Raw genomic sequence first — 18,974 nt, 5'->3', positions numbered from 1 at the left:
CACACAGCAAGAAGGCTGTGTTAGTTATTTAAATAGCTCATTGATCAAATTACCATGGCAAATGCTGTTTCATACCTACATTCATAGTTTTAAAAATCTTAAGTGACAGAGGAAGAGTAATACAAGACTATACCATCTGAAAAAAAAAAAAGTTGTCTAATTTAAGTAACAGATTTTTATGCTAGAGGGGAGCATTACTAAGCTCCAGTCTAGGCTATTCAGTGCAGGCTGCTGAGCCCAGGCACCTGAAGTCCAGCAGCTTATGATTTAGCTAAAACATGACCACAAAATCCTTGCCTGGTTGTACAAAGGCAGGCATTAATTACAGTAAAAACACAAGAAATAGCACAAAACAAACAATGCTTAAGCACAGCGTAACTGCTACAAGTTTATTTGCAAGAGAGGCAAAGAACTCACACAACAGATTTCTTACCATATGATGGGGATTCTCGGCCATCCTCTCTGTCAGTTTCTTTTTCTTTTTTTCTTCTGTGATGCCTGTGCCCACGATGCCTGTGCCGTCGACGGCCCTGCTTTCCCAGTGGGACGTGAACTCCAATATACACAGCTCTGTGGCCTTGTTAAGAGAGTTTCAAAGGAAACAAATAAGCAAAAACTGACCTTCTGCCCAAATTTAGTGTAGAAAAAAGGGACAAGGGACAAGGGACAGGAAAAGGAAAAGGGACAGGAAAAGGAAAAGGAAAAGGGACAGGAAAAGGAAAAGGAAAAGGGACAGGAAAAGGAAAAGGAAAAGGAAAAGGGACAGGAAAAGGAAAAGGAAAAGGGACAGGAAAAGGAAAAGGAAAAGGGACAGGAAAAGGAAAAGGAAAAGGGACAGGAAAAGGAAAAGGAAAAGGGACAGGAAAAGGAAAAGGAAAAGGGACAGGAAAAGGAAAAGGGACAGGAAAAGGAAAAGGAAAAGGGACAGGAAAAGGAAAAGGGACAGGAAAAGGAAAAGGAAAAGGAAAAGGAAAAGGAAAAGGAAAAGGAAAAGGAAAAGGAAAAGGAAAAGGAAAAGGAAAAGGAAAAGGAAAAGGAAAAGGAAAAGGAAAAGGAAAAGGAAAAGGAAAAGGAAAAGGAAAAGGAAAAAGAAAAAAGAAAAAAGAAAAAAGAAAAAAGAAAAAAGAAAAAAGAAGAAAAAAGAAAAAAGTATTAACATGAACTAGTATGAACTAGTATTACCATTTCCTTTCTGTCCTCCCAGGCATCAAGGAAGTATTGCTATACTCATTGCCCTGATAAACTGAGTGAGAATATGGCCTAATTTAAGAACTCAGTTGTGAAGCCAATACAAAAACACAAACTTATGTAACACTGAAAGTAGCTACTTGATAAACATCAGGGGAGGTCAGAGAAATTACATGATATTCCTTGTTCCCACGAATTCGTATTGGAATAGTTGTTATAACACTAAGAGGTCACCTCCTAGTTCAATTTATGAACTTCATTAAGAAATTATCCAGTGTTTAGAGTCTGCAAGAAATCTCTGCTTGAATTATCTGCCAACATCTCTTCAAGTAGTTAGTGACACATCTAGGTGAGCCTGATGTTCAGCTATGCCACTAATTTACCATCAGTTACAGTGCACAGAAGAAACTCATATTTGCAAATGTATGCTAAAAAACCAGACACTTTAAGAAGGTTGGGGCCTTCTTTTCTGGATTTAGAAAAAAAAAATTAGGTAGCACGTAGTAAAATTAATACATACTGCTTTTTAAAACATGCACTTATAACATCTTGTTTTTCCTTTGACTTTTCACATTAAGGCAATAGCAATAGTAGCATCAAGAGCTTGGCAAAAGAAATCCACCATCAGACTGCTACAAGCACATTAGTACCATGTGTCCTGTACTGGAGTGTCCTGATTTAAGGGTGACATGGAGTTAGCATATACAATAATTTTTTCATTTCCTTTTTGAACAATCTCAGGAAGACACACATTAACTATAAGCCTGGAAGTTAACACTAAATATTTTGTTTCATACTGTAGAAGATACTACAGAAGACTGACATGGGCAAAAGGAAGTTTTTTCCAGTTCTTAGGGAGATGCAAATTTATAAATTTGACAAGCAAGCCCTAGGGGTTGTTACTGTATGCATACACAGACATAAGTGTGTGTATAGCACACACACACACTGGCTGCATTAAGATTATTGACAAGTTCCAGCAATTACAGGGCTTTAAAGAAATAAGAAGTGGTTGTATGTCAAACTTGTTTTCCAATAAAAGCATCTCTAAGCTCAGGAAGATACACAGAACTTTTGTAAAGCAGTATATTTGCACCACTACTTGAGTAAAAAGACTAAGCAAATATCAGTAATAATGCATGAGTAAGTTCCATGTTTAATTAACTTGGCCAGGGTTCCTTTTTATATTACAAGGCCTCATTCTTGACAGACTTCCAACATTAGTTTTAATTTGAGTCAACTGATTGGCACTATGACCAAATCTGAAATCAAGTATATTAAAAGCTATTTGTTTCCATGTAAGAGTGGAAAACAGATTAATTTGTGGAAGCATTCATCAGGCCTATTTATAGAGAGAGACTTCTCTTTTGTGAGATTCTTCCAACAAGAACACTCAGCACCCCTGCCAGGCAGCCTGACCTCCAGCCTCCACAACTAATATGCACCATACAATTGCCAGGGAAATGAATGCAAATGTGACAACTACACTTAAATCAATGCACATGATGCACAATATGTCTAGAAGGCATCATTAGCAATGCTCACATTATTGATACCATCATGATACAATAGTCTTATGTGTAGGAAAAGCAGCACTTCTCTAGGCTCAAAATTAGCTGTACTTCCCCACTCAAAGCTGCCTGTAGCAACCAGCTGATCCACCACTCCCTGCAAATGCTGTTATCGTCCCTGTCAGGAATTTTATTTTTTTCCAATAAGTAATTGTTAAACTATAGTTACATAAGACAAGTTTTATTCTTTGTCCAAGTGCTTGATTTTTTTTTTCCATAGGAACTATTTTTCCTAAGAGAAATTCGAACATATTTCTAGTAACAGAGCATTCTATCTTATCAGCTTATTATTCCCAGTAATACTGTTTTAAGCACGTATTTTAATCATTGCACAATAAAAACTTGCAGGTGATTTATGAAATGAAGATTTTAATTACTGGAAAATTAGGACTTCCACATTTTGTTCTCTTGCTCTTCCCATAAATTAGAACAAAGATTCCACACTGCTTTCTGTACTAAACAACAAACAAAAATCCTATAATTCTTTCAAGAGCCCCCATCTTAAACAATCTAAACAGCAACAATTAGCACTTTTGATGGTGTGATCATTTCCATAATCAAAAACCACGGTGCTGCATGGAGGAGAGGTAGAACAAGAAAATGAGAAGTCTATCTCTTATTACAACTGTAATCTGACTGAAAATTTTTTGCAGTGGAAAGGTTTGGAGGGGGGCAGATAGTGATAATTTGCAAAGGGGAAGGTAAAAGCTGGGGAAAAACTGAGCTGAAATCAGAAACTGAAGGTGTTTTTAAACAACCTGTAACCATAGCAAACTGCTTTCCTACCCAAAATGCACTGACCTCTCTCAAGCTATTACTCTGCCCAATTTTTTTTTTTTTTTTTTGTATCAGACATTCATAAACAAAGACATCTCCACTAGTACCTAGAAAATTCATAACTACTGCTGCTGTATACATCACCACAATTACCCAGAAACATGTTGCAGGGATATTCAATGCCAAAAGGCAAAACTGCACCATATAAGTTGGACAAAGTTTAACCTTAATTCTAACTCCTCAAAGGACTGAGAAGTCCTCTGAAAATAAAGCAGCTATACTGAGTAGGTCTGTGTTGCCTTAAGTATCATTATTCAGACAGGAGCAATTAATGTCTGCAGACAGTTAGATGAAAGATTTACTTACAAAAACAAATTTACAAGAAAAAAAAAAGAGGGTTTTTTTTCCCTTTATTGCCAATTAATTCAGCGAAGTTCCCTTCACTCTGGCCAAAAAAAAAAAAAAAAAGCCACAAAGACAAGGAAAAAAGTTAACTCTAGAAAAGTTGAAATTTGTATTACTATTATCAGTGTTATTTCTAAAAGGAACACAACCTTTTACTTGTATATGTTTTTTTTGAAGTTTGAAAGGTTCAATTATGTGACCTTCAAAACTTTACTCACACAAACATCTGTACCACAGTACAGCAAAGCTTGTTATGGAATTACTTTAAACCAATCATCAGGAGGATTAGTACACTGCCCAATACTATATTTAGTAATATAAAGCTCAGGAGATAATTGTTCATTTTAATCTAACATGACTTTATCCAAGCTTAGCTGTTCAAATCCACCAAGAGTATTTACTACTTAAGGTCCTTATCAGTATGAAACAAATTTAAATGTTAGGAGCTTCCTATATATCTCCATCACATGGCTGGTCTGAAAGTCAGATGAAATCAAGTCCCATAAAATTTATAGAATAGAAAACACTCATTAATTTCCCTGATTTCTCCTCAAAGTGCCTAAGAAAATGGTAACAGAAGACTTCTAAAGTCTGAGAGAGATCAAAAACATATTCAAATATGCTCTTATGTGGCAACACTGTAGGCACAGTTCCACAAAGAACTTTCTACCAATCTTTTTGTTAGATAGATGCCTTTGAAGTTTTCTACAAAGAAGTATATTCTTCCCCATGTTAACAAGGGGAAGCAAAGAGACTCAAGTTAGTATCCATGTGAATTCTTAAATCGTGTTACATAGAAACTTAAACTGCAAAGATCATACATTGATTACAGTTTTAAGGGGCAACTGGAGGTAGGCTAATTCAGTCCAGTCTTGTTCAACATAAAGCAAACTTCAAAGCTGAAGCTGTTTTTTTGATGAGGCTGTTACAGATGACAACCAGCCAAGCTTTGAGTATCTGTAAGAACAGATACTTCAGAGCCACTCCAAGCATCCTATTCCAATGAGTAACAACATACTGCATGAAAAAAAATTCCCAATATCCCATCAGCACTTCCAGTACTGCATCTTGTGTGTGCTCCCTGCCACCCTTTCATTATACGCCTCCAACAAGAGGACAAATCTTTAAAGCTATCTGAAGATTGATCAATTATTTCACAGACTTTATTTAATCAAATAATGTCAATCTGTCTTATCCCAATGTGGAGCATTCCGGTATGGAAAACCTGGAGGATCTGCATTAAAGAACCTAATATGCTCCTGAAGACCAGAAAAGAGGAAAAAAGCAGCTGTGGGAAAAAACTAACAAACACTATGTGCTGTTCTATCTCTTATCTTACATCCCCAAACACATAACTCTAAACTAAACATTTCAATATGAACAGTTGTCTTTTAGCTTATTTTATTTATCTCTCACACAAAGCCTTCCCAAGAAGCAGTCGAATTATTTTCTAAGGTATTAATGTAGTAAAAGCAATTATAAAATATTTTAATATAATTGTGGTCTTCCATGCATGAATAAAAAAGCCCTATGATTGTCAAGCATTTTTTTTCTGCACTTGTTCAAAATAACTACTTGACAAAAATTCTCTTGCTTTCAGAGTAAAACATCTGAAATAAAAATTTCTATCCCAATCTGTAAAAAGGAGTAAAGAAAATTCTTTACTGGGACCCAAAGAGACATAGCTGGGACCCAAAGGTTATCTATCCCTAGTGCAGCGGATTTCAGAATCTGTTAAACCTCCTGGGCTCTATTCTGAAATCTCCTTTTGCTCCTGGTAATTAAGTGCTGTTGACAATATGCTTATTACACTAAAATACATGGGAGAGATAAAACTGAGAATCCCAGAATCATAGAATGCTTTGGGTTGGAAGGGACCTTCAAGATCATCAAGATCCAACCCCCCTGCATGGGCAGGGACACTTCCCACTAGACCAGGTTGCTCAAAACCTCATCCAACCTGGCCTTGAACACTTCCAGGGAGGAGGGAGGCATCAACAACCTCCACAGGCAACCTATTCCAGTAACTTACTACCCTCACGGTGAAAAATTTTTTCCTAATATCTAACCCTAATCTACCTTCTTGCAGTTTAAAACCATTACCCTCTCTGGTGAAAATCTCCACACCTGCTATCCTGTAGTTCCCTTCATGCACTGGAAGGCTGCTATATACAAGGTCTCCTCAAAGCCTGCTTTTCCTTAAAATCTGATCACACACCCCTTTTGCACAACTGCCACACACGTCTTTAAATGCCTCAGTTACACCCCAAATGCATGTATTTCCTTATAGTGTAAGATCTAAAAATACTAGAGGAACTCTTGCCTCATGTAAGGATTACCTTTTCTCAAGGGTAAAAAAACCCCAAACTTTCACACTTTCTTTAGAAAAAAAGATGGATTGAGAATATTTTTTTTGAATCATACTTTTAAAAAGTTTTAACTGCTGTGGAACATTAGCTTTCAGTGAATTACAAATGGAGAAGTGATACATCCAGAAAGACTTCTGACTCCCATCAAGTCACAGGTCTAGCCAAGTTTGGGAACAACTAATTTTAAAAGGGATTAAAAATAGTATGGTAAATGTTATGGAAAGCCATGAAGGAACAATGGGCAGCAGAGTCAACTACAGTCTCCTATTTCTTCTGTGTCATCTCAAAAAAATTTAACTTGAGCAATCTGGGGCTATCAAGTCAACTTTAAAGTTTTACATTTCAATTGGTGGTGTTTGGCAAAACTTCAGTTTCATAGCCCTGCTACTTGAATAACATATTTTACATATGTTTCAGATTATCAAACTGCAGTTAGCTACCTTTTTACAAAATTTCTGACAGAACAGAAACATTATGTAATCGTCTTGCAAATGAAACAAGTTTGAAAACAATAATTAAGTACAAGTAAAGGTATTATCTGCTGCAGATGTTCTCATGAACTCATTCAAGTTTAAACAGGGACTGACTTTGAAATAAACATGACTAGAGGAAACAGTATGATTGAACACTTTTACCTGTTTCATCAGATAATCTAACCTTACTTGTTAGAAACTGCAACAATTCAAAGTTACGTTTACTCAGTACTGCCTTCCACCTCTACAAAAAGCAGTTGAATATTGAAAACCTTAATACTTTGTTGCATCACCTCCTTTTTATTTATATATTTATTTTGTAAGTACACTTTATACATAGTATTTACATAGAGATCTTATCTTACCAATTTAAAGTGGAAAAGAAGCATAGCCAAAACGAATTTTATAACCCCCTACACATATATTCCAATTCCCATGCAGAAGTCACTGAAATTACTCAAGTCTACACTTCCCATAAAACAACCTGTAGATCATATCAAATGGATCTAAGTCATTACAAAGGCTGACTTCTCTGAGAATGTTTTCCTTACTTTAAAGCAGAATACCACACACATCATACATACACCATACAACGCCTTCAGAAAAATTAAATGAAAACGAACAACCTCCAATATATGCAAAAATGCTGACTTAGTTTCAGTATGAGCATCATTACTCAGTCCCAGTTCAGCCAGAAAGGTGGCAAAATTGGTTTAACATCTTCTTTAGCAAGATAAACAGCCTGTCAACAGCCATTTACCAACTGGGTTATGCACTCCACAAATAAGAAAGAAACACTCCTCAAGAAGGACACTCTTCAAGAAGATCAGTTGTAGAATAATGAGTAATTTCCCTCATAAGGAGGATGACAACAGTGGTATCAAAACTGCTAAAAAATTTTTTTAGGTTTATACTAATGTTATCTAGCTAAAGAATATGAACTTTGGGGTGCACTAGTCTGTGCTTCGTTTTATACTTAGCTCTTTGTTAGACTACCATCAAGACGTCTCATAACATAAAAAAGAGAAAAAAAAAAAAAATCTCCCATCTCAAGTAACTTACTTTAAGTTTCACTTGCCAGGAGCTTAAAGGATGTCTTTCCAGTAATTTGTAAGTAATCTGACATGCAATTAAAAATTTCAGAATTTATAGACTTTTTAAGTACTGTATTTGGCAGAATCAGAAGCAACGTCTAAAAATGTTGTTCTAGAAATGAGAAATAACTGCCAAAAGCAATGATACATCAATACTGAAAATTTTGTCTGGTCATTTTTTGGTATCCTATTGAGTTTTATGTCTACACAATCAGGTTGCCAAATTTCTCTCCCAAAAGGCAGTCTGAGAACAATTTTGATCATCTTTGTTAAAGATTTTCCTTTGTGATGAACACTACAAAAACCAATACATTAAGGACACTTTTTCTCTCTACACAAAAGTCTGAATAATGCATAAATAAGCATTTATAATATAATGCATAATAAGTTGTAAGGAACTTACTTGCCTGTTGACTGCATAAATGCAGGACTCACATAACAAAAAGATAACTAAATTTTGACTAATCTTGTGATGAAGGTGTACCAAAGCAGATGAATTCTAAAATTCACTTAAGAGTGGATTAAAAATCCTACTAGGAACACATCCTCAGTTTTTGTGACTTACAGAGAAGAGCTGAACATTTACTTCTTAGCAGCATGGAACAAAATAATAAGCAAAATCTTGGAAGTGCCACGTCCTGTTGCGTTACTTATGTTTACAGGCTCCTGTACAAATCGTTTTATTGAAAGCTTTTACAGAAATTATTTATGGGTTTTTGAACAGTTGCAATTTTGATGCATCTAAAAAGCAGAATAACAGTCAACCAGCCATCTGAAAAAAAATCTTAGTATAGTAAAAGGTGCCATTTTAGTTCTTAGTTTCCCAAAACCCTTTATAGTACCAAATTTCTTACTAGAAGTAACACGTTAAACTGCACAACACTTGCAGAGCATGTTTTCCACTTGGATATAAAATTTTCATTTCTAGGAGGAAAAAAAATGCAGGATAATTTAATTACCTGTCTTTACCAAGTAAGATTAACTGAAAAGCACTGTTGTTTTCTTAAAAGGAAAAATAAGGCTCTAAACCATCAAGGTGCCAGAGGTAACAGGCTTACTGGAAATGTAAACACTGCTTACACCTGCCACAGGATAGTGTGAGAGTAGAGCAGCTATTAAGTCATCTTAGCTCTTGGACATATGCCAGAGAAAACGAGTCTACTGAGACACAGGTTAACCTCAGACTGTTTATGGAACAAGACTTTTGCCATGTGTAAACTCCTTATCTTTGCTGGGCCAGCAACTGGTAGTCTAAGAATAACAGAATGTATCTTCCTTTTCTTAAACTGTATCTAATAAAAATACCCTCAAATCAAGGTGGAAACTGCACATTTTAAAAGACAGGTTCTGATAATATCAAACAAAGGATACTAAGTTAAGGTTTCAGAGAGCATTCCTTAAACATGGTTCTTAAGAGAAAATGATTTTTAGGAGATGGCATGAAATACCTCTACCATTACTATTCTTGCCTGACTTCCAACTCCTGCCTTGCTTTGTTATTACTTTAATTCATTGGAGCTCAAAGAGTCTGGCATCAAGTTAAGAACATTAGGTGCTCTTAAAACTGTTATTTTAAGATGTTATTCCCCTTTCTAGCTGTTCTGTAAACTGACGTTTGTTATTTCAAAGTAAGCCTCTAAGAGCAATACCTTTATTTAGTACACACACAGTCTGCCCACAATTGCAATTTACCATCTCCACCCGTTTCTCTTTTACAGGAATAGTTACAAAACAAGTAGACTGTGCCTAACCTTTCTAACCTAAACACACTGTCACTTTGGATACCTACCACATTTTCACAGCCACCATAAACAGAATGCAGAATTTGGGAAGCCCTAGCTCCAATATCTATTTTCCCCTTTAACATCTGGCCCTCTTTCATCACAGAATTTCCAGAAATTAGAGGTATCCAATATTGACAGGACCAGGAAACCTTTGCTTTAGGATTAGCAGCAAAATTATTTCTGCTACAACACGAAACCAATCAATGTTAGTTTGTACAGGCTTTAAAGGAGCTAAATGTCACCTTCTAAAGGCTTGGTGCTTCATATCATAGCTGAACTGTATTAACTGCTTGCTGCCTCTTCTTGAAAATGACAGCACACATTTCTGGAAAGTTCCAAATTCTGAGAACTCTTTTTCAAGTCACAAGAAAAACAAGTTGGAAGACTGAACTGAAATGGTTTCAAATATTAAAACACAATCCCCAGTTCTTGACTACAGGTCTTCCTAAGCCTGCAAGAAAATGTTCACAAGTCAGAATGAAAAATTTTTCTGTCCCAAATCTTTTTCCTACTTGCAACCAGCAATTCAATTTCTCCCCTTGTAGGGTTTTTAATACCAGAATTAAAAACTAAAACCTAAAAATTCCACACATTTATCTCAATCACAGTAAGTTACAGATAGTGATCTCATAAATAGATGAGATTTCCCCTCCAGAACAACCTGAATCTAAAGAATCTCTGTTGGTGAATCTCAGAGAAGGTAACTGTATGTGTCAAACAACTGTATTTACACACCTTTCTCTTTCATACAGGAAAGGTAATAATTCTTGTTCTCACTTTGGAACAATCTCCACTGCTCAAAGTCAAAACAAATACAGTTCCTCCCTTTCCCAATTCTACTATTTTTAAAACAATTTTTTTTAAAGTGGCCAGGAGGGGGAGGGATGGGACACGACACCCATTTTCTTACTAATATTTAAGATACTACAAAATACGTGTAATTGCAAAAAATAATTTGTACTTACGCATGGAAAATATGTGCCTACGTAAGCTTCAGATATGTGATAATCCTACTGGAATACATCTATCTTGTCAGATACTTCTTAACAGTTATTTGTTTAACCTCTGTATAGCCAGCCCTCTCTCGCATTGAGACACTTGGACTGGGTCACTCCCAAGGAGAGTGAGAGGCAGCCAAGGGAAGGTAAGGCTGCAGGGCTAAGAGCTGGGTGAGAACCCTGACAACTCTTCATCTCACCCTTTTAACAGCTGTCATACTGACTCAGCTACTCATGAAACAGAACTCTTGGTTTGACCTTAATTTATTCTTTGGCCGTGAGTTAAGATTGGGGTATTTTTCACAGTCAGCAACACAAGTCATTAAACTGCTTTAAGCAGCCTAAGAACCCCCTGCCTTCCTCTCCAGGCTCTCCTGTAACTTCAGCATTGTACCAGATGAAGCACTCCTGCAGTTGTGCCATGAAAGAGGCTGGGGCAGTGATCTGGCTGCACATCACCAGGTCATTCCTCCCTCCTGGTTGAGGCATTTACAGCTCATGTTGCAAAGAGCTACAGCTGAATGTCTACTTCCCCTCAACCCTGCCTCCCTGCAAAACCCACATGTTTTTTCTGGGTCATCTCCCAGAGATAAGCAGAAGGAGGAAGTGAAGGAGGAGGCAGCTTAAATCTGCACTTAAGATTTAACTATAGAAACAGACTCAGCTGTGGTTTCACCACAGTTCAACAGATCCTATGAGGAGAGGATGAGGGAGCTGGGGCTGTTCAGCCTGGAGAAGAGGAGGCTCAGAGGAGACCTCATCACTCTCTACAACTCCCTGAAAGGAGGGTGTAGCCAGGTGGGGGTTGGTCTCTTTTCCCAGGCAACTCTCAGCAAGACAAGAGGGCACGGTCTCAAGTTGTGCCGGGGGAGGTTTAGGTTGGACATTAGAAAGAATTTCTTTACTGAGAGGGTGATCAGGCATTGGAATGGGCTGCCCTGGGAAGTGGTGGATTCTCCATCCCTGGAGATATTTAAAAAGAGACTGGATGTGGCACTCAGTGCCATGGTCTGGTAACTGCAGCGGTAGTGGATCAAGGGTTGGACTTGATGATCTCTGAGGTCCCTTCCAACCCAGCCAATTCTATGATTCTATGATTCTATGATTTTCTGAACTCCATCTCAATTGGCATTACTGCAGCCTCCACCAGGGCACCTCTCAGCCTCATCTTCAAACCTCTGCTCAGCACTGGCACAAATCCATCCGTGTGGCAAATTGGTTTGGGTTGCTCAAGCACTGAGAGCTTTCTTACTGTTTTCCTTTGTCAGGAGCACTACATTTTCTGCTGGCTTAACATAATTAACCAGGCTTAGGGTACCAGCAGACAAGCAAAAGTGTCAGTACAAGGCAGAAAGCAGTAATAGACTGAAGGGAACAGAGCAAGAACACGGCTACAACAGCAACAACTTTAATCAACTTTAAACTGTCTCGTTAGACCTACACAGCATAAGAAAATCTGACAGCAACCTAAATCAACTTTTCTCAGCTGGAAACTGCTGCTGTAATGGCTCTCCAGTGTTCTGAAGCAGCAAGTCAGTACTATGAGATAATGCTACTTAATGAACCTATTGATAGTCTTCTAGAATTCTGCAAATGTTAATTAAGCTTCAGAGCATTCTAGGTGAAAAGGAAATAAATATTAACACTGCATCTCCATAGATTTTTCCTCTGACATCACTAAGGAGCATCCATGAATCTTCATCCACTCTGCTCCCTTTTCAAATCAGTATAAAACTGAATCTTATGTAAATTAGATACTTAATCTAACTCAATGTCATTTTCATTACTAAATGGAAGATTCTGAATCAAGTAATAAAGACTAATAGGGTTCTAGAATGCTTTAGCTGACTGCAGATTGCAGAATATACCGTTTACCCATGGTCCTAAGGAGCACTATTATCTCTTCAGATTGTCAGTATTTGAAGTGCACGACCACACTCACAAGGACAATTTACTTTCAAAAAACAAAACAAACATCTCCCTCATGGTCCCTATTCCCTGAGTTTTGACTCTGCAGAACTTGATATTATTCCTGCTGAGAAATTACTTACCAAGAGCAAAAACTTTTTTCAGAACTACATTCTCAGAAGTAAGCTTTCCTTGGAAAGCTTCAAAATTTGTTTTGGTTTTTTTTTTTTAGTATTTTCTTTTCTGTGACAGATTTGAATAACCAAGTACTTATTAGCAGGCACAAAGATCAGTACAAGTCATCTGCCATTCACTGTTTAATCTCCTAGAATTTCACTATGGCCATAAAATTTTGATTCCTTTTAGCAATACTGATTGCAACCAAAGGAAAATAGATTTATTTTTTTAAAAAAACACATTAAGCAAACAGAAAACCACCACAAACAGCAAAAAAATGCATGTTAAGAAAACAAACACCACAAACTTACTCTCTAGTTCTTCTTTCTCAAAGTTTGTATTGATAGTAGAGCTAATTTTGCCCATATCCACAACAGCTTCTTCATCATGACCCTGAAGAAACAAGACACAAGTTTAAGTTAAAACTTAACAGAAGTATTTTTTCTCAGTTCCTAAATATTTCCTGCACTTCTTAAGCTACTTGTTACAGTTTGCTAAAACAACACATTTTCACCTCATAAACTGAGAAAGAAAATGTCACTGAAAACCTACCCATTCTATTCTTTAAGAAAACATCAACCCATATTGAAGTAAAAACTGAATAAACCAGACATGCTAAATACCGTGCAATTTCCTTTTGCAATGCTCTTGATTTCATTGTATCAAGAACCAGGACATACATTTTAGGAATGCAATATTTTTGCAGTGTTACATTCAACAGCAATAAATCCACTGTTCCTAAATAAGTAGCAAATTTATAAAAAAGTTAGAGATCTTGAACCCATTCACTTAGGGGACAATTCCTGTGTGAGATTTTCCAGCACAAGTAAGCAGCTTTTGTGAAGCAAAGGTTATAGAAGGTGGGAAAAGAGTGAAGTTACACAATTTGGGGGTCCCTTCTAGCACAACAGTTTTGGAAAGATCAAAATAGCAGTTTCATTCAGGTTTCAACAGCCAGATCCTTAAACACACCCCTATCTAATTCACATTTCTAATGCACAGAAGTTAGAAAACAACAGTTGCAAGGCCATCTGTTCCGATTCTGTTCCTACTGAAACCATAGTACTCATAAAGCAAAAGCAGGGTATTTGAAAGAGATACACTCAAGTATGAAGTTTCTCTGAACGTGACCTTGAATTCCAATTAGCACATCACTACGAGCAGACCTTATAGACCTTATACACTTTTTGTTCAGTCTTAAAAAAACCAAACCTTAAAATAAGTGAGTAGTAGGAATTTCAATTCCACCTAAGACTTGACAGCAACACTAAAGCTGCCCTTAGCTAAATGTCTGCATTCCTTAGAATACAGTCCACTTTTAACACTCATAAATTGCAGCCTCCTGTCAGAACTGGTTCTCCAAAAGAACTGCTGCATACCCTAAGGGCAATGCTTTACTCTACATCTAACTCTATAACGGCAGGATAACTGCTGAAGAATACTGTCCCTGCTCCTTCTGCTTCCTTGGGCCCACGCTGTTTTCCTTAAGTCAGATCTGTGTGTCGGAAGGTCAGGTATGCAAGAGGTGAAGCAATGGAGGGTTTTTTTATGAATTTTTCATCATCTTAATTAGTTTTCCATTGATAAGTTCACCGAACTCACATTGCTTGTGGCCTAACAACAGCTAGATCCACTGCAAATAAATCAGTCTGATCACAGCTTCTGGCAGCAGCACACTGATGCATTTACATCGATCTATGTGGGATCTGTGATAAGGGTTTCATGAACGCTAATGGTGTAATGGTGTTGACATTCACCTGAACTTTGATCTTAAAATTGGTCTATAGTACAATGCTTTAAATATAGAACAGGTTTGCCATCTTGCAGGGAAGTGACAAGAATGAAAACCAATGTACCTGTGTAACAACTGTGAGTTAAAGCAGACTGTAGCAACCCCCACCAAAAAACAAAACAAAGCAAAGCAAACAAAAAAACCCACAAAAAAGCAACCAAACAAAAAGCAACCAAAAAAAAGAGTGGCACATAGCAGAATAAATCTCAAGAAACTAAATAAAGGTACATAGATTCTGAGCTGTGTCCCTAAAAATGGGTTTTCAAGGAACACATAAAACCAATGTCACTGCTGACACTATGTTACTATAGAGTGACTACCATTTAAATTTTCAGGTGATTAAACTGATGTTATGTCTGATGGGGAAATCCACCAAAATGTTACATGGACCTATAAATAAATAAGAGGCAGAATTTCAGAAAGTGTCATGGTAATAAGGGTGGTGGGGAAGGAGTTGGACGTTTCTGTCTCCTACACACCAAAACGAAATTAAAGAACCCTCTAGAAGATGCCTTCATAATGTAATTGGCCTCATCACTTTGATGATCATTCTGGAGGTAGGGGAAAAAAAAAACAACAAGCGAACAGTTGCAAAGTGAGTATTATCTCAACTCTTTACTTAAGAATTGTATTTTCCAACACAGCTTGAGAAAAAAAAACCCAAAACCTTAACATACTGAAACCCAATAGCAAAAAGAGGTCAGTAAGCAGCAGCATTAAAAAGCTTCAGTTAACACTCTTCTGAGGCACCAGGTAAGTAAAGCAAAACATTTAACTGCATTGGTAAGGCTGTAACACTGCCAAGGAGTAGCCAAGAATACCTTCTTTACAATTTATCTCAGTGGCACAGAAATAATTATAGGACCACAGTACACTCCAGTTTACAGAAACAGATACACACAAAAATCATGCACACAAATCTGGAAAACTGAAAATAGAGCCAGAAAGAGATGAAGCATTACAAATCTTCTAAATTATCTTAATTATCTCTACAACATGAGAGAGAAAAAAAAAAACAATATTAGGCAAGCTGCTATCAAAACCTCTTTCACAATTAGCTTTATGGTTACAGCCACGGACTGCTAAAACATCCTGTACCCAACTTTCTGCCTCTCTTCCCAATAGCCCTTTTAGGACACTTGGATGCTTGCCACAGTTTTCAAGCAATGAAGGAAGACAAAAGTTTTTCTCCAGATTATATGGGCTGCTGCATACAAGTGGAAAACAAAACATACACCATGGAAAATGCAAGAGTTTTATATCATGACATTTTGAAATGGTACTTGCTGTACTCCTTATACCATGTTATTAATATTACCCTTTGCTTTAGTAACAGATGTATTTGCCAAAATTACTACATACAGAAGCAGCCTTCAAAACCACATCATGTGAAAAGTAACGTCTTTTGAGATTAGATTACAGAGAGGCATGCATGCCCTTGCAAACCATTCTATCACTATCTCAAAGTACTCAACATATGCAAAGACTCTTCCAAGAATAAAACATTAGCAACCACAAATACCATACATGCAGGCAGCATATCACTTAGAGCTTTTGTTTAGAAAAATACAAAGGATCATTTTAACATAACCCATTTGCGATGCCAGTAGCCAATTCCACCCTAAGATACTTAGGTCAGGTAAAAAGCCCAAAACAGTCAAACATGCCATAGAATTAGCTCCAAGCTGTAACCTTCTCCTTGCTAAAAATCACATTTGTAGAGCATAGGTTCTTGGTAATTACAGGGATGTAGCAGATCAATTTAAGGTACAAAAGTGAAATAAAACTGTTACAGTTGCTGAATCAAACCACATTACCATTCTCATCACCTCTTACTTTAAGAACTTTTTGCATACATAAAAAAAAGAGAGGGAGGATTGTTTAAAACTTGTCACCTTTTTTTTTTTTTTTTTTTTAGGTGCAGCAAATGACTAGTCTTAGAGCAAGGATTCCTCTGCAGTTTACCATCCACTTAATGTGAAACTTTACATACGATAAGCCCAGCAGCTGATGAAGATGAGCCAAAATAAAATTTAAGACTAGCTTGGAAAGCATGTAACTTTTGAGTCAAGAGACAGAAAAACTGAGAAGGAAAAAAACAACCAAACAAACATAAAAGAAACAAACAACAAAACCAAAACAAAACACAAAAGTAACAAACAAGGTGCCCCAGGGAGAGATTAAACCTTTGCTTTTGGTTAGCTTGTTCACAAGATGGTCATTTATAAAAACAAAACAAATCCAGAGCACTCTGAAAAAACATAAAAAACACCACACAAAATCCCAGTTCATTGTATTACCACAGAATCATAGAAAGTTAGAAGTTAGAAGGGACCTCAAAAGACCACTTAGCCCAACTCCCCTGCCACAGCAGGGTCACCTATAGCAGGTCACACAGGAAAGCACCCAGGTGGGCTTTGAATGTCTCCAGGGAAGGAGACTCCACAACCTCCCTGGGCAGCCTGTTCAGTGCTCTGCCACCCTCACAGTGAAAAAATTCTCCTAATATTTATACTGAACTGCCTATGCTCCAGTTTATTACCACTGCCCCTTGTCCTGTTATTAGTTCACCCCTGAGAAAACTTTGACTCCATCCTCCTGGCACTCTCCCCTTACATATTTATAAACACTGATGAGGTCACCGCTCATTCTCCTCCAAGCTGGAGAGACCCAGCTCCCTCAGCCTTTCCTCATAAGGGAGATGTTCCACTCCCTTAATCGTCTTGGGACAATTACTGGGATGAAATACACTAAGTATACTTTTTCCTAACACCAAATTTGTGAACACTTACACATGTACCAGTAAAACCTTTGCATTCAGCCAGAGGTGCAAACATACACTCCAGCAGGTTTGCTCACCCTCCCAACTTCACCCAGCATGAATATGAATCCCCTGTTAAACTGCTGCGGACCAGACAAGGCTTTCACATAACACTTTGTTTTAGCAGAATACCAATAGGATTCCTCTTGCCACCTGATCTGAAAATGCCTTTTCTTAGACCAGAAGAAAAAGATTAATTCCCCTTTCATGGAAGAAATAAAAGTATCCAGAAATTGTCTACATTTAACTGATTTACCTTCTCAAACATGTGTCTTCATCAAGTACCATAACACTTCATATCTGAAATACTCGCATTGCATGTTTTTCTTAAAAGGAGTATTTTTAAGAAGCCAATCCTAAATTGCATTAATCATTATCATAAATTGATCCAGCAGTGTGCTCAGGTGGCCAAGGCCAATGGCATCCTGGCCTGTATCAGGAACAGCGTGGCCAGCAGGTCCAAGGAAATGATTCTGCCCCTGTACTCAGCACTGGTGAGGCCACACCTCGAGTCCTGTGTCCAGTTCTGGGCCCCTCAGCTCAGGAAGGAGATTGAGGTGCTGGAGCAGGTCCAGAGAAGAGCAAGGAGACTGTGAGGGGATCCAGCACAAGTCCTGTGAGGAAGGGCTGAGGGAGCTGGGGGTGTTCAGCCTGGAGAAGAGGAGGCTCAGGGGAGACCTCATCACTCTCTACAACTCCCTGAAAGGAGGTGGGAGCTGGGGGGGGGGAGGAGGTCGGTCTCTTCTCCCAGGCAGCCATCAGTAGGACAAGAGGGCGTGGACTTAAGCTCTGCCAGGGAAGGTTTAGGTTGGATATTAGGAAAAAATTATTTACAGAGAGGGTGATCAGACATTGGAATGGGCTGCCCAGGGAGGGTGTGGATTCTCTATCCCTGGAGGTTTTTAAGAAGAGACTGATGTGCCATGGCCTGGTAACCGCAGTGGATCAAGGGTTGGACTTTATGATCTCAGAGGTCCCTTCCAACCCAGCTGATTTTGTGATTAAGGAAAGCATTCACGTTTGCCAGAATTAAGCTGTCAACCTCCTGCAGCATGTGCTAGTTATGGTGTAGTGTATCAGCACAAATATGACACACAGTATACTAAACCTAAAGGAAACTTTACACCATCATCTGCAGAAGCTCTTCTTCCCATGCAACTCGCCTAACCTTACTCAGTCACACACACGACAGACTTTAGATGGGCTTGCTGCCAAAATGTGTTACTGAATAACCACTTCCATGAGATAAAACTTGTTAGCAACACATTTTAAAGGTACTTGAAATGTAGTTCAATCAATTAATTCTGGTGATAGTGATCGGACAAATGGCTGATACAGTTAGCTGCAAACCTTTGAAATGTAAGAGTAACACAGTAGTTGTATAGAGAGTAATTAGAACTCAACATTTAAAAGCATTAATTAAGCAAAACCAAGCTGATGCAAATGCAAAAAAAAACAAACCCCCAAGAACAAACAAACAAAAAAAAAACCCCACAAACAAACCACACCACCACACAACCCCAAATAAACAACAAAAACCCAACGGTGTGGGGGGCAAGGTGTTCATATCTAGCTTTTTCCATTACCAGTCTATTCATGGCCAAGAGTTTAAAACTT

General features: G+C 37.8%; 1 protein-coding gene across 8 annotated transcripts in view; it reads right to left on the bottom strand.

The window, feature by feature from the left end:
• SLC4A7 (solute carrier family 4 member 7) overlaps window positions 1–18,974 on the bottom strand; it is a 94,091-nt gene that overhangs the window by 41,139 nt on the left and 33,978 nt on the right. For all 8 annotated transcript variants that reach the window (XM_071735467.1, XM_071735469.1, XM_071735464.1 and 5 more), the window contains exons 2-3: window positions 13,056–13,137; window positions 434–577 (exon numbers count right to left, since the gene is read on the bottom strand). In XM_071735467.1, coding sequence (XP_071591568.1) covers window positions 434–577; window positions 13,056–13,137 — 226 coding nt within the window. The remainder of the gene's footprint in view (window positions 1–433; window positions 578–13,055; window positions 13,138–18,974) is intronic.

This window comes from Heliangelus exortis, chromosome 2, assembly GCF_036169615.1.
Source record: "Heliangelus exortis chromosome 2, bHelExo1.hap1, whole genome shotgun sequence".
In the NCBI taxonomy this organism is placed as follows: Eukaryota; Metazoa; Chordata; class Aves; order Apodiformes; family Trochilidae; genus Heliangelus; species Heliangelus exortis.
The sequence above is the reverse complement of the archived record's forward strand: the minus strand, read 5'-3'. Positions and strand labels throughout refer to the sequence as shown.